Source organism: Hypanus sabinus, chromosome 22, assembly GCF_030144855.1.
Source record: "Hypanus sabinus isolate sHypSab1 chromosome 22, sHypSab1.hap1, whole genome shotgun sequence".
NCBI classification, from domain to species: Eukaryota; Metazoa; Chordata; class Chondrichthyes; order Myliobatiformes; family Dasyatidae; genus Hypanus; species Hypanus sabinus.
In genome coordinates, this window is record NC_082727.1 from 45,428,636 (window position 1) to 45,443,942 (window position 15,307).

At 45.2% G+C, this 15,307-nt stretch overlaps 1 protein-coding gene across 10 annotated transcripts in view; it reads right to left on the minus strand.

Moving 5' to 3' along the window:
- jakmip3 (Janus kinase and microtubule interacting protein 3) overlaps positions 1 to 15,307 on the minus strand; it is a 361,481-nt gene that overhangs the window by 84,242 nt on the left and 261,932 nt on the right. For 5 of the 10 annotated variants that reach the window (XM_059947659.1, XM_059947656.1, XM_059947655.1 and 2 more), the window contains 3 exons: positions 13,711 to 13,914; positions 7,120 to 7,185; positions 6,240 to 6,315 (listed from right to left, as the gene is read on the minus strand). In XM_059947659.1, coding sequence (XP_059803642.1) covers positions 6,265 to 6,315; positions 7,120 to 7,185; positions 13,711 to 13,914 — 321 coding nt within the window. In that variant the 3' untranslated portion in view covers positions 6,240 to 6,264. The remainder of the gene's footprint in view (positions 1 to 6,239; positions 6,316 to 7,119; positions 7,186 to 13,710; positions 13,915 to 15,307) is intronic. The other 5 variants (XM_059947651.1, XM_059947652.1, XM_059947653.1 and 2 more) reach the window with 2 other exon arrangements.

Sequence of the window (15,307 nt, forward strand, 5' to 3'; positions counted from 1 at the left end):
AAGCTCTTGCCATTGTGAAGCATGAACTCCAGAAAGGAAGGGCAGTTAAAAAAACCGGTTTGGAAGGGAAGGTTGATGTGGTGAGGGGTGATGGTAGGACAGACAGATGACAAAGGGAGGTTTTGGCATTTTGGTGTAAGGGGTTGTGGGTCAGTTGGTGAGGTGATTGTGGGATGCTGGTTGAGGATAATGGAAGGACAGTAGGTGGAGGGAGCAATGAGCAAGGGAGAAAGTCCTGGAAGTAGATGTAATATGTTCAAGTGTGGCGACCCACTTCCTAGTGCACTCGAACCGGCTCACAAATAGCCAGCGCGTCGGCATAAAGGCCAGTCCCAAAAGGGCGCCAGGTCTGCTTCACCAACAAAGGGAAAAACTCCCGCGGGACTGTGAATACGTGCCTCCTACAGCATCCGCGCCCGGGGAGGGTGGGATCAGGGAGGCTTTAAGGCGAAGCTGCGAAGTTCGAATAAAATCTTCTTTAACTGCAGTTTACCAACTCCGCGTCGTTATTTCAGCGCTGCGTGTAGCACACCGCTACAATTGGTGACCCCGACGGTCCAAACGATATTTGGGCCGAGGATGACCAATGCCGCATCTGTTCATGCAGTTTCGTTGAAACTGCCAAGCTTCTGGACGCTGCGACCTCACCTGTGGTTCCAGCAAGCAGAAGCCCAATTCCATGTTCGGCAGATAACCTCAGAGAACACACGTTACTACTACATGGTGAGCTCCCTCAATCAGGACACAGTGGCCCAGGTTGAGGAGTTCATACACTCTCCCCCAGCGGACGGCAAGTACACAGAATTCAAAGCCCTGCTCATAAGGACTTTCATTCTCTCATGGTGTGAGCGGACTTCCCATTTACTGCACCTGGATGGCTTGGGGGACAGACCTCCATCGGCTTTAATGAATGAGATGTTGTCTCTGGCCGACAGACACACACCCTCCCTCATGTTTGAGCAGGCATTACTGGAGCAGCTGCCCGAGGACATACGCCTGCTGCTGTCCGACGCAGATTTCAGCGACCCCCGGAAGGTGGCAGCCCGGGCAGACTCGCTGTGGTACGCCAAGAAGGTGAGTGGGGCATCCATCGCACAGATCACCAGGCCACGCTCCCAGCAGCAGGCCAGGCCACACCAGGCCCGGCCACAGAACCTGCTAACCCCAGAGGGAGAGGTGGGGAGCCCGACGAACAATGATGCTTCTACCACCAGTGGTGGGGCGCAGAAGCCCGCCGCTGTAGCCCGCCCTGCAAGTTCCCGGAAAACGCCAGGGCCAGCCGCCGCTGATGGCTACGGCAGCTGGCCATTGGGATAGCCTCCTGTATGTGTGGGACAAACGGTTGGGACTCCGCTTTTTGGTCGACACCGGTGCCGAGATCAGCGTCTTGCCTCCGACGAGTTACGACACCCGCAACAGGGCACCGGGGTCCCACCCTGAGGGCCGTGAACGGCAGCACAATAAGGACCTACGGCACCCGTATGGTGCAGCTACAGTTCGGCTCCAGCCAGTTCACGTGGGACTTCACACTGGCCGCCGTAGCCCAACCGCTTCTGGGCGCGGATTTTTTGCGGGCTCACAGCCTACTGGTCGACCTGCCCAGGAAGAGACTGGTCCACGCCGAGACCTTTCAGACGTTCTCCCTGGGTGAAGCCCAGTTGCCAGCCCCTCACCTCGACTCCATCACGCTGTCCGACAACGACTTCACCAGGGTCCTGGCAGATTTCCCATCGGTTCTGGCACCGCAGTTCACGGCAGCCATGCCCAAACACGGCGTACAGCACCACATCCCGACCCAGGGACCACCCCTCTATGCCCGTGCTCGAAGTCTTCCCCCGGACAAGCTCCGACTGGCAAAGGAGGAGTTCGAGGATGGAGGAATTGGGGATCATACGGTGGTCCGACAGCCCATGGGCCTCCCCCCTGCACATGGTGCCCAAAGCGACAGGGGGCTGGAGACCATGCGGCGACTACTGCAGGCTGAATGAGGCTACAACACCGGACCGCTACCCTGTGCCGCACATTTAGGATTGTGCAGCAAACCTGCACAGATCTTCTCCAAGGTAGACCTCGTCCGGGGATACCATCAAATCCCGATGCATCCGGACGATGTCCCCAAAATGGCACTCATCACCCCGTTCGGCCTTTTCAAGTTCCTCCGCATGCCGTTCGGCCTGAAGAATGCCGCACAGCCGTTCCAGTGGTTAATGGACGCGGTGGGACGCGACCTAGGCTTCGCTTTCATCTATTTGGATTACATCTTCATAGCCAGCAGTAGTCGTCAGGAGCATCTGTCCCATCTCCATCAACTCTACGCCCGACTGAGTGAATACGGTCTCACAAACAACCCGGCCAAATGCCAGTTAGGGCTCGACACCATCGACTTCCTGGGCCACAGGATTACTAAAGACGGGGCAACCCCTCCGCCCGCTAAGGTAGACGCAGTCCGCCATTTTCCCCGACCCACCACAATCAAAGGCCTTCAGGAATTCGTGGGTATGGTAAATTTCTACCACCGCTTCCTCCCTTCAGCTGCCCGAATCATACACCCTTGTTCGCCCTGCTGTCGGGTCTGGGCAAGGACGTTACCTGGGATGAGGAGTCCGCTGCCGCTTTCATTAAAACGAAAAAAGCCTTGGCAAATGCCGCGATGCTAGTGCACCCCAGAATGGACGTCCCTACCACCCTCATGGTGGACGCATCTAACACGGCAGTCGGTGGGGTACTGGAGCAACTCATCGCGGGTCGCTGGCAACCCCTGGTGTTTTTCAGTAAACACCTGCGACCACCGGAGCTCAAATACAGTGCTTTTGACCAGGAACTGTTGGCACTATACCTGGCAATCCGGCATTTCAGGTACTTCTTGGAAGGTAGGCCCTTCACTGCGTTCACGGGCCACAAGCCGCTTACCTTTACGTTCACGAAGGTGTCCGACCCCTGGTCGTCCCGCCAGCAGCGCCATCTGTCCTACATCTCGGAATACACAATGGATGTCCGGCACGTCTCGGGTAAGGACAATGTCGTGGCGGACGCGCTCTCTCACCCTAACATTCATGCCCTTTCCCAAGGGGTAGGTTTTGAGGCTCTGGCAGAGGCGCAGCAGGCAGACGAGGAGATCCCTAGTTACAGAACCGCAGTCTCCGGTTTGCAGCTCCAGGACCTCCCCGTAGGCCCAGGTGAGAGGACCCTGCTTTGTGAAGTCACCACCGGCCAACCCCGTCCCGTTGTCCCGGCAAACTGGTGGCACTGTTTTTTCGACTCCATTCATAACTTAGCACACCCCTCCATCAGGACAACCATCCGGATGGTCTCCAGCAGGTTCGTCTGGCACCGTCTCTGCAAGCAGGTCAGTGAATGGGCCAAAACGTGCATGCACTGCCAGATGGCCAAGGTGCAGCGGCACACCAAAGCTCTGCCGCAGCAGTTCCACCCCACCCACCAGCGTTTCGACCACATTCATGTGGATATCGTGGGCCCCCTGCCAGTGTCGTGAGGAGTGCGGCACCTCCTCACTATCGTGGACCGGTTCACAAGATGGCCAGAGGCGATCCCGCTCACCGACACCACCTCAGAGTCTTGCGCCCGGGCACTGATCGCCACCTGGGTGTCCCGCTTTGGTGTACCGACCCACATTACCTCCGACAGAGGCGCCCAGTTCACCTCCAGCCTGTGGTCAGCTATGGCCAGCCTTTTGGGGACACAGCTGCACCACACCACTGCCTACCACCCACAGTCGAACGGCCTGGTGGAGCGTTTCCACCGTCACCTAAAGTCGGCTCTCATGGCCCGCCTGCGAGGAGCTAGCTGGGCGGATGAGCTTCCCTGGGTCCTACTCGGCATCCGCACGGCGCCCAAAGACGATCTGCACACCTCGTCGGCCGAGTTGGTATACGGTGCACCCCTGGTCGTCCCCGGGGAGTTCCTACCAGCCCCATGGGGGGCAAGAGGAAGATCCCGCAGCAGTCCTGGGCAGACTACGTGAGAAGCTCGGTAACCTGGCCCCCATACCCACTTCACAGCACGGGCGGAACCCGACCTGCATACCCAAAGACCTGCAGAACTGTAAGTTTGTGTTTGTATGAAGGGGCAGGCATCGGCCACCGCTGCAATGGCCCTACGAGGGGCCGTTTACGGTGCTCAGGAACAACGGGTCCACGTTCATGCTGGACATTGGGGGGAGAGAGGAGGTTTTCATGGTGGACCGCCTCAAACTGGCCCATGTGGCCGTGGCGCAACCGGTCGAGTTCCCGGCACCGCGGCGCAGGGGCCGACCTCCCAAACAGGGTCCAGCCCAGAACTTGGACATTGGGGGGTGTATTGCCGGTTCTGGGGGGGGGGGGGTTATGTGGCGACCCACTTCCTAGTGCACTCGAACCGGCTCACAAATAGCCAACGCGCCGGCATAAAGGCCAGTCCCAAAAGGGTGCCAGGTCTGCTTCACTAACAAAGGGAAAAGCTCACACAGGACTGTGAATACGTGCCTCCTACGGCATCCGCGCCTGGGGAGGGCGGGATCAGGGAGGCTTTAAGGCGAAGCCGCGAAGTTCGAATAAAATCTTCTTTAACTGCAGTTTACCAACTCCGTGTCGTTATTTCAGCGCTGCGTGTAGCACACCGCTACACAAGCAGAGGACAATTTTGGGCAAGTTGCGTTATATTCATTGATACAGTATTACTGCACAGTTGCACAAAGAAACCAATTGCTGCAACACCGCCACTAACGTACCATGGACCCTCTGGGTCTTAATAGCCAGGGGGTTATTCTGGGTTCAGCTTCTACCTCTTAATGTACAAACTGCTGTGTTATGCTGCAGAATTTCTTGACCATATGTTTCAACAGGAACTTTCAGAAACGAGATAAGGAGTTTGATTGAAAAAAAAACTCAATCAAGAAATGATGTTTTATTGATCCAGTCAAGTTCTTTGAAAATTCTGAAAGGAGATATCAACCAAACAAAAACAAGCAGATACATAATTGATATTGATGTTACTGTATCCTTGTTTACACAAGGACTTATTTCTCTGTCACTTAACTGATTATCAGTTTGAGAAGATGCCAAAAGGCAGAATGTAACAACACAAGATGGTTAATTAAATATGCAATCTCTGAAAATAGAAGTTTTAATCATATTTAATATTAGAGGTTAAATTATACAATAATGATAATTTTTAATGTGATGATATTAACTTATAAATGCGAAGGCTAAATTTGGGTGTAAACAGACTCTACCTTATTCCATCCCTTTGTGAGAATTTTAAAATACAGTTTTGAAAACAATGGATTCAGTACTTGGATTTGGTGAAGAAGGAAGAGGTCTGAAAAGAAAAAGTAACCTTCATCTAAGAATGCTGTTTACCTAATGTTTATGGATGAATTAAGTCTACATTTATTTGACTTTATTAATCTACAATGAGGGATTATTCAAGAAGAGAAGTCAGTCTTATGGTATGAGCACTTAAAAATGGAATCATTTACTAGCAATGATAATTTATTATCTTGAAATACTAGTTAATGCATTGCCTAAACTGCATGGATATCATGGGGGATGTTTATTGAATCACCAGGTAAGAAACTCCCAGTCCACTCTAGTCAAGGAAAAATCATCTTTTTATATATTTTTGTGCAGTTAAAATATCACACTGACAAAACTATCAGTCATGGAGAACTTCTAATTTAACTTTTTTACACTATTGGTCAACCTAATTTATCTGTTGGGTGAGCTGGCCAGTAACGTGAAGGCAGAGACCAAGTTGACATTGGTAAATTAACATTAATTTGAACATACACCTGTTACTACTGCAAATTCCAATTAAGTTTTGTATTGTAAACACTAAATAGTAATGATCTTCTGATGGTTTTTAACAGTAATTTAAAATATTTTATTGAAAACTAATGGAATGGAAAGGACACCCTGAAACTGAAACAAAAGGAAAAAGGGAAATGTAAGACCTAATAACAAAATATCACATTTAACAAGAGAAAGATCCTTCCTGGCTAATATTCTTAACAAGAGGAAAATGTGGAGATGGATTAGCAAATGTATCACACCTTGTACCAAGATGAAGGCCTCTGCACATATAACAGCAAAATGCATCACAACAGAGTAAAACATAATCAGCAAAGTATCATTTAATCCAGGGTTATTTCTTAATGATCTGTCTCCAGTTTCTCTAGGAACATTCATTTCCCGCTTCATGTCTCATTTATAAAAGATATTCAACTAAAATAGCTGCCTTACCTTCCTTGTTGGCTGCCTGGAAGAATTACGACCAAAGAATGAATGCTAAAGAAAAAAATAAAAACAAAAACAAAAACTGAAAATGAACAGGAAAGGAAATAGGGAAGAACAGACAGAAGACAAGAATTAAAGTGATATGAAGTAGAACAGAAGTAAAATAACTGAAACAAAAACCACCTGCCATATTAAGAAGAAATAGCAAAAGACATTAAAAAGACCAATTTGTTACATTTGTCTAGTTTTCTATTTCTATAATTGTTTCAAAAAGCAAAATGTACGATAGAATATTTAACAGCTTTCAATGGAAAAGAAACATGAATGGACTTAAATTGGTAAGGAGATATTACGTGGAGATGTTATAAAACATAAAATTATGAAAAGGATAGATAAGATAGAGGCAGGTACGTTGTTTCCACTGATAGGTGAGACTAGAACTAGGTGACATAGCCTCAAGATTTGGGGGAGTAGATTTAGGACGGAGATCAGGAGGAACTGCTTTTCCCTGAGGGTGGCGAATCTGTGGAATTCCTTGCCCAATGAAGTAATGGAGACTACATCAGTAAATATAATTAAAGCAAGTTTGGATAGATTTTTGCATAGAGGGGAATTGAGGATTATGGGGAAAAGGCAGGTAGGTGGAGATGAGTCCATGGCCAGATCAGTCTTATTGAATGGCCAAGCAGGCTGGACAGGCCAGATGGCCTACTCCTGCTCCTAATTCTTATGTTCTTATTTATATTGTTTGTATGTCTTATGTGTATAGCTTAAACATATTGCCTTTATGAAATAATTTCCAACAGATATTCTAACTCAATAAAAAGTCAAATATTTAATCATCAACAATACTACATTAAGTACATTTCAAATAAGTTGATCTTACCTTTTCTTCTAGCTCTTTAACTTGTCTTTTTTGTACTTCAATTTTTTCTTCTAATTCTTTGATTCTCTGTAAGGCGAGGTGCTTATGTTAAGTTATAGTACAACAGTGTTTCAATAGTTATCTATTAATAATCTTACCAACACAGTACTGTGCAAAGGTTTGAGGTATATATACCGTATATAGCTAGGGTGCCAAAGACTTTTACACAGTACATTTATAATTCAATGTTTTGCACTGTACTGCTGCTGCAGAAACAAACAAATTAAATGACATATGTGAGTGATGATCAGCCTGATTCTGATATGGGTCTCTATTGTGGACTGAGAGTGGGAAGGGAGCAGGGAAAAGGGGGAGGGAACGGGAAGCACCACAGAGACATTCTGTAATGATCAATAAACCAATTGTTTGGAATCAAATGACTTTGCCTGGTGTCTCAGGGCTGGGTGGGTCTGCACCTGCGCCACCACTGCCACCTTTCTCACACCCCTCCCGCAGTGCTCTACCCTGGCCAGTCCCAACATTCTTTGCTTTCACCAGATTTGCAAACTCTCTCTCCACCCCATGTTGCCAAATACAGTACTGTGCGGAAGTCTTGGGCACCATTGCGTGTTTTCCCCCTCTCCCCCTCTCCCCCTCTCCCCCTCACAACTATTAATATCATTGTGGGATGATCAGTATAGATCTAGGATATGTGCCATTAATGATGCTACTTGGACACAATTTTAGAACTGGCATTATATTGGTAGATGCTGTGTATATTAATATCTCAGTAGTAGTAAATGTTTTTCAATCCATTGTTTAAGCTAATGTATTTAAAATGACACTGCTTTTAAAAGCAGGAGATGTGAGAATATTATCCAACTGCACCAGACATTTGTAATTTCTTAGTCATATTAACTCCCATGTGAAAGCACACACAGGCAAAGAATCCCCATCACCATGTTGATGTCTTATTAACCTTTGAGACCCTTATTCTGAAATAAATTTCCATAAATGATTATGTTAACAAGTTCCTTAAATGTTAAGTGTTAAAAGATATCTCAATCTAGTGCAAATCCTAGTTAAAATAGCAGAGGGAATTCTAGCAACAGCATCTCAATAATGATTGCTTTTCTTTGTTTATTTGTCCTTAAACTCATAACCCTTTCAGAAATGAAAAGAAATATACTCGAAGAGCTGATTTAAGACATTAAAATGATGGTGAGGATGAGAGAATTCAACTGAGCATGATGGCAAATCCAGTTTCCATGGTAACCAATCGCAGTGAAGGGGGGATTGCAATTAGTCCCTTTACAGATTTTATTAATTTTCAGGCATCACTTTGGACAACAGCCATCTTTATTCCTTTGTTGATTAAATATGTATCTCTAGTACTTAAGGAATAAAATCTATTATGTTTTAGGCATGTCTCTTTTTCTTTAATACTGCAAGCCATAATGATGTTTTTTAAAGTGTACATGATGAATCTCCCTGAGACTAGATGTGCTATTTTAAATTAAATAAGAAAACTATAAAAGTGCATTCAAATTGTTCTGCCCTGGAAAAAAAAATTTAAAAGCACTTCAGAGAATGAAATTAATAACCTGAAAAACACATTGCGATGAATCATGTTTAATATGGACCTTCATGAGAGATGAACTCTGCTGATGCTTGCTTTAGACTACCAGAAATGAATGATCTAATCAGCCTCAACTTCCCTCTCTCAGCATGGCTAGCAAGGTCTAGCATGTCCTCAAAGCAGCCAATGTTTTGCTAGAGCCATGCTAGAATTCCATGGCAGAATATAGCATTAATGGTAAGACCCTTCGGATCTTGGGGTCCAAATCCATAGGACATGCAAAGCTGCCATATAGGTTGACTCTGTGGTTGAGAAGACATACGGTGTATTGGCCTTCATCAATCGTGGAATTGAGTTTAAGATCCAAGAGGCAATGTTGCAGCTATACAGGTCTCTGCACAAACCCCACTTGGAGTACTGTGCTCAGTTCTGGTTGCCTCACTACAGGAAGGACATGGAAACCATAGAAAGGGTGCAGAGGAGATTTACAAGGATGTTGCCTGGATTGGGGAACATGCCTTATGAGAACAGGTTGAGTGTACTTGGCCTTTTCTTCGTGGAGAAATGGAGGCTGAGAGTTGACCTGATAGAGGTGTACAAGATAATGAGAGGCATTGATCGTGTGGATAGTCAGAGACTTTTCCCCGGGACTGAAATGGCTAGCATAAGAGGACATAGTTTTAAGGTGCTTGGAAGTAGGTTCAGAGGAGATGATAGGGTAAGTTTTTTTTATGCAGAGAGTGGTGAGTACTTGGAATGGGCTGCCAGCTGTGTTGGTGGAGGCAGAAAAGATAGGGTCTTTTAAAAGACTCCTGGATGACTACGTGAAGCTTAGAACAATAGAGGGCTATAGGTAAAGCCTAAGAAGTTCTAAGGTGGGGACAGGTAAGGCTGGGGCAAAGCCTCCCTCCTGTAAAAAATATTTGGGGGAGGGTGGTATAAGAGCTTATAAATTTCTGCCACACAGGAATACTTAAAGACTTTAAAAATTAACTTAATTTTTAAAATCTTTTCTTTAAAGTTAGCACATTGAAAAACTAAAAGATAACTAAATACATTGAAACACAATAAAATGTGTGCATGGTAAGTAACTGATCTTCCGATTCCCTTCCAACCCTGCATTCACTTGCTATGGAAGTTCCAGCCAGCATGAAACAGGAGAGCAGATGCCTTGCAAAACACTGGAGAATCCTCTGCTGGATTCCACATGGAATTTAGTGTCAGAGGGGTACTGCTCTAAAATCTGCTCCAGACCGTATTTGCCTGTGAACTGATGAAGATCAATTGCGTCTGTTGGAAACACTGTCATGTCTAGTTTAATATGGTCCATTGTTCCTTATCTGGGCAGTTTGACGGTAGCTTCACTAGGCCTAAAATCACTTCAGGATAAGAGAAATGATTAAACCTACAGCACAATACAGGCCTTTCAGCCCACAAAGCTGTGCTGAACGTGTCCTTAACTTAGAAATTACTGAGAGTTATCCACATCCCTCTATTTTTCTAAGCTCCATGTACCTGTCCAGGAGTCTCTTAAAAGACCCTATCATATTCGCCTCCATCACTGTTGCCGGCAGCCCATTCCACGCACTCACCACTCTCTGCGTTTTTATATATATATATAAAAATTATCCCTGACATTTCCTCTGTATCTACTTCCAAGCACCTGAAAACTGTGTCCTCTCGTGCTAGCCACTTCAGCCCTGGGGAAAAAGCCTCTGGCCATCCACACAATCAATGCCTCTCATCTTGTACACCTCTATCAGGTCACCTCTCATCCTCCATCACTCCAAGGAGAAAAGGCCAAGTTCATTCAACCTATTCTCATAAGGCATGCTCCCCAATCCAGGCAACATCCTTGTAAATCTTCTCTGTACCCTTTCTATTGTTTCCAAATCCTTCCTGTAGTGATGTGATCATAATTGAGCACAGTTTTCCAAGTGGGGTCTGACCAGGGTCCTATATAGCTGCAACATTACCTCTTGGCTCATAAACTGAAACCCATGATTGATGAAGGCCAATGCACCATATGCTTTCTTAACCACAGAGTCAACCTGTGCAGCAGCTTTGAGTGTCCTATGGACTCAGACATCAAGATCCCTCTGATCCTCCACACTGCCAAGAGTCTTACCATTAATACTATATTCTGCCAACATATTTGACCTACCAAAATGAACTACCTCACACTTCTGAGTTGAACTCCATCTGTCTCTTCTCAGTCGGTTTTTCATCCTATCAATGTCCCGCTGTAACCCCTGACAGCCCTTCACACTAGCCACAACACCCCCAACCTTTGTGTCATCAGAAAATTTACTAACCCATCCCTCCAATTCCTCATCCAGGTCATTTATAAAAATCACGAAGAGTAGGGGTCCCAGAACAGATGCCTGAGGCTCACAACTGGTCACCGACCTTCATGCAGAATGACCTGTCCACAACCACTCTTTGTCTTCTATGGGCAAGCCAGTTCTGGATCCACAAAGCAATATCCCCTTGGATCCCATGCCTCCTTACTTTCTCAATAAGCCTTGCAATGGGGTACCTTGTCAAATGCCTTGCTGAAATCCATCTACACTACATCTACTGCTCTACCTTCATCAATGTGTTTAGTCACATCCTCAAAAAATTCTATCAGGGCTTGTAAGGCACAACTTGCCTTTGACAAAGTCATGCTGACTATTCCTAATCATACTATGCCTCTCCAAATGTTCATAAATCCTGCCTCTCAGGATCTTCTCCATCAACTAACCAACCACTGAAGTAAGACTCACTGATCTATAATTTCCTGGGCTATCTCTACTCCCTTTCTTGAATAAGGGAACAACGTCTGCAACCCTCCAATCCTCCGGAACTTCTCCTGTCCCTATTGATGATGCAAAGATCATCGCCAGAGTCTCAGCAATCTCCTCCCTCTCCTCCCACAGTAGCCTGGGGTACACATCGCCCAGTCCTGTTGACTTATCCAACTTGATGCTTTTCAAAAGCTCCAGCACATCTCCTTTCTTAATATGTACATGCTCAAGCTTTTCAGCCCGTTGTAAGTCATAAGTGAAGCAAGACTGAAAATGCAGGGCACAATTTTCATTGGGAGCAAATATTCGATGGCAAATAAAGAAAGAAAAGTTTACGCCAGTAGTCAGTGCAATCTCATTATAAAATTCTATAAGTTACTTGGCAAGTTGAACTTTGAAAAACGGTAACAAATGTAAGCCCTGCAGGTATTTGCTGTTCAGAAGTTTAACCACATGAGTCATTATTAAAGCAATTCTTTAAAAGAATTTCTCATTATTTGTGGGTCATCTGATGAGGTGCTGGTACTGCTGTGGTACACTTTCAGCACTCCCAAAAAGGGACTACATCAACTTCAAGACAATGACGAACACCATCAAATACAAATAAAATTGGTTGGCATTGCACTAAGTACCATACACGGAATGTACACTGAACAGAGATGAGAGTTCTGCACATGGAAAGAAATAAACTTAAGAATGATGGAAGTCTAGACGACAGCTTACAGTTCACATATGGACCATTTTGACTTTTATATTAGGTGCATTTATTTCAGCAAGTGCACAGCATGTGAGGGCAAGCTGAAGTCCCTGTGCAGGAAAAAGGGAGAAAGTTCTCACAGGACAAAAAAAAAGTCTGAATCTGGTGCTGCAGAGTCCTGCAAGAAAGAGATTTAATATACCTGGAGGATGTCTTTGTCCTTCTCTATGGGTACCCCCAATGTGTGCAATATTTTGGTAAGTTTCCCACACAAGTCCTGGTAAACACTAGAAGCTTAATTCAACATTTTTGCATAAGGATCCTTGTTTTTTTTTGCAGGATGGGCACCTCATCCATTCGCATTTTTTTTTTTAAATCTGGAAGTGTGCAAGTGACCAGGACTTTTTTTTTTGCTTTCTCATTAGGAAAGGGATTTTCTTCCCATCAGGTCAAGGAAGACCTGGCTCAAATTGCATTTGAGCATTGTTACCTGTTGGGTAACAAAAACTAGAAAGCTGGAAGAACTCAGTGGGTCAGGTAGTATTTGTGCAGGGAAAAGGTGTGAATTGACATTTGGGTGAAGACTCTGAATCAGGATTGAGAGTGAACAGGAAGGATGGAAGGGGGATGGGATAGAGGCTGTCGGTGAAAGGTGGTCTTCTAATTCTGTGCTTGTAATATGGCCTGTACGACACTGGTGAAGCCAAGTGTAGACCATGTGACCATTTTGTAGAGTACCTGCTCTCTGACTGCGACAGCCATCTTGACCTCCCAATTACATGACTCTCACACTGACCTGTCCACCCTTCTCCATTGCTAAGGTGAAGTGAGGCCAAACGTAAATTGAAAGAGCAAAATCTCCTATTCAGCTTGGGCAGTCTAAAATCCAGTAAGATGAGGACTGTATTTTCCCAGTTCAGGTAACCCATGTTCTCAATGTTCCCCTCCCACGCACACCTGAACATCTACCTGGCTTTCTTGTCCTTTTGTTCATTTATCCCATTCCCCTCTTCTCCCGCATGGTTCCATTTGTCAGTCGTCCTCACCCAAGCAGTTCCATCTATGACATACCAGCCTCTGTCCAACCTTCTCTATTCTTTCCCACCTTGCTCCATCTGCGACCTACCTCTCCCCATCAGATTGGGACCGATGCATGGTTTTGACTTGAAGAATTGAAGAATACACCTCTGAATGATATTTGCTACTTTTACTATTTTTTCTGCACATTGACTCAATGGGTTCTATTGGGCTTCTTTGTTTTGTGACTGCCTGTAAAGAGACACATCTCAAGTTTGAGTATAGTGGGTCGATAGTAAACGTGCTTTGAACATTGGATTCCTTTCCTCTCACAGGAGCTGTTTAATCTGTTGGGATCCTCTGGCAGGTTGTTGCAGAAGATTCCAGCCTCTTCTGCCACAAATATTAATTCAAGCTCCGGCTCAGGATGATGTGTAGCTCTAAACCCACAATGTAGAGAATCTTTACAGACCATTATTCAGCCTGAATGAGTGTTTGTTGGTACGGGGAACAGATAACTAATTCTTTACCTGTTGGGCGTGATGCACAAGTTCCATCCTCTCCCTCAGTATTTGTGCATCACGTTCACGGAGCTCACTCATGACCTGCCGCTTCCATTGTTCCACTGCTTCTTTCAGCTTCTCCTGTTCGTCTTCCGACAGAAGCTCCGACATTTTTGCCCCTGCTTCTTGCTGCAACGCATCATATAACATGGCTTCCAGCTCCAGAATCCGCTATTGTGAAACAAACATAAGTGTTGCTCAAGAGCATAAAGCGCTGCAGTCACAAAGCTGAACTTTGTCCCTGATGCTGAGGTACCTTGCATTTTCTCAAATGGCCTCGACTTCATGGGGAAATACTGGCAGTTTCTGCAGACGTTGCTGATGGCCCCTCCATGTAACAGAATTTAACTTTGGAATTCTTACATTTATGCAGCTGTAGTTAGCTGTTCACAATAGTTTCCTGGCTATGCTCTGATGCTGAATTTTCTGAGGATTCTGGGAGCAAAGCCAGAGCAATGAACCCCACTTATAATGGGGATGTGTTTAAACTATTGTACCAGTTTAGAGTTGGCATAGGGCCATCTTCCATTTTTTTTATAATGAAGGGGAATGGCAAAAAGGGATGTAAGCAAATATCAGTTCAATTAAACTTTTCCTAAACTAGTTTGAGTTTATTTATCATTTTAAATGTTTGAGCTGCATTTTAAACTTTTTTTTTAACAATTATCATTAGTTTAAATACCTTTTAATTTTTCTTATTTTTTTCAAGGTCAAAAATCTTAGATAATCAATATTTCTCACAGTTGCCAAAACTAGACGATGAGATTTAGTTGTTTCTTGTCAACTGTGGCACAGGCAAGCTACTGGTCGTAAATCATAGGCTAATGTTCTTCTAAAATGTAGACCTACGAGTGAGAAATTGTTAAATTCATGACTTTAGTTGTGGAGAATTGAAACGGTGCTGTCAATAATCTATAGTAGTGTGGCGGTCAGCCTAATACTATTACAGCTCAGGGCGTTCCGGAATTTGGATTGCAGTTCTGGTGCCATTCTGTAGGAGACTTTGTATGTCCTCCTTGTGGACTGCATGGGTTTTCTCCGGGTCCTCCCACAGTCCAAAGGCGTACCAGGTAGGTTAATTGGTCACTGTAAATTGTCCCGTGATTAGGTTGGGTTAATTGGGCTTGTTGGTGGATGCAGGGGTGACGTAACTCTAAGGGCGGGAAGGGCCTACTTTGCGCTGTATCATTAAATAAATGAAACTAAAGAAATTATGCTTGTTATTGCATGCTGTAGCTCAATATAGAAAATGCTGAAAAACACTTAGTAGGTCAGGAATCGTCTATGGAAAGAGAAATGATATGAAATTTTGTTTTATGACCTTCTGTCAGAACTGAGAAAGCAAGTTAGTTTGAAGTTGCAGCGAGGCAGCGGAAAGGGTAGGAAAGAGAAAAGGAATCTCTGGTAAGGTGAGGAGGGTGCTGTTGGAAAGTGTGGACCAGGTGAACGCTATTCTTTTCAATTCCTGGAGTAGAAGAAGTGAGATTAGAGGTGCCAGAATTTAATGAGATGTGGTAAAGGGGAAGTCATAGTTCAGGAAGAATGGAGGTATGTTGAACATCTC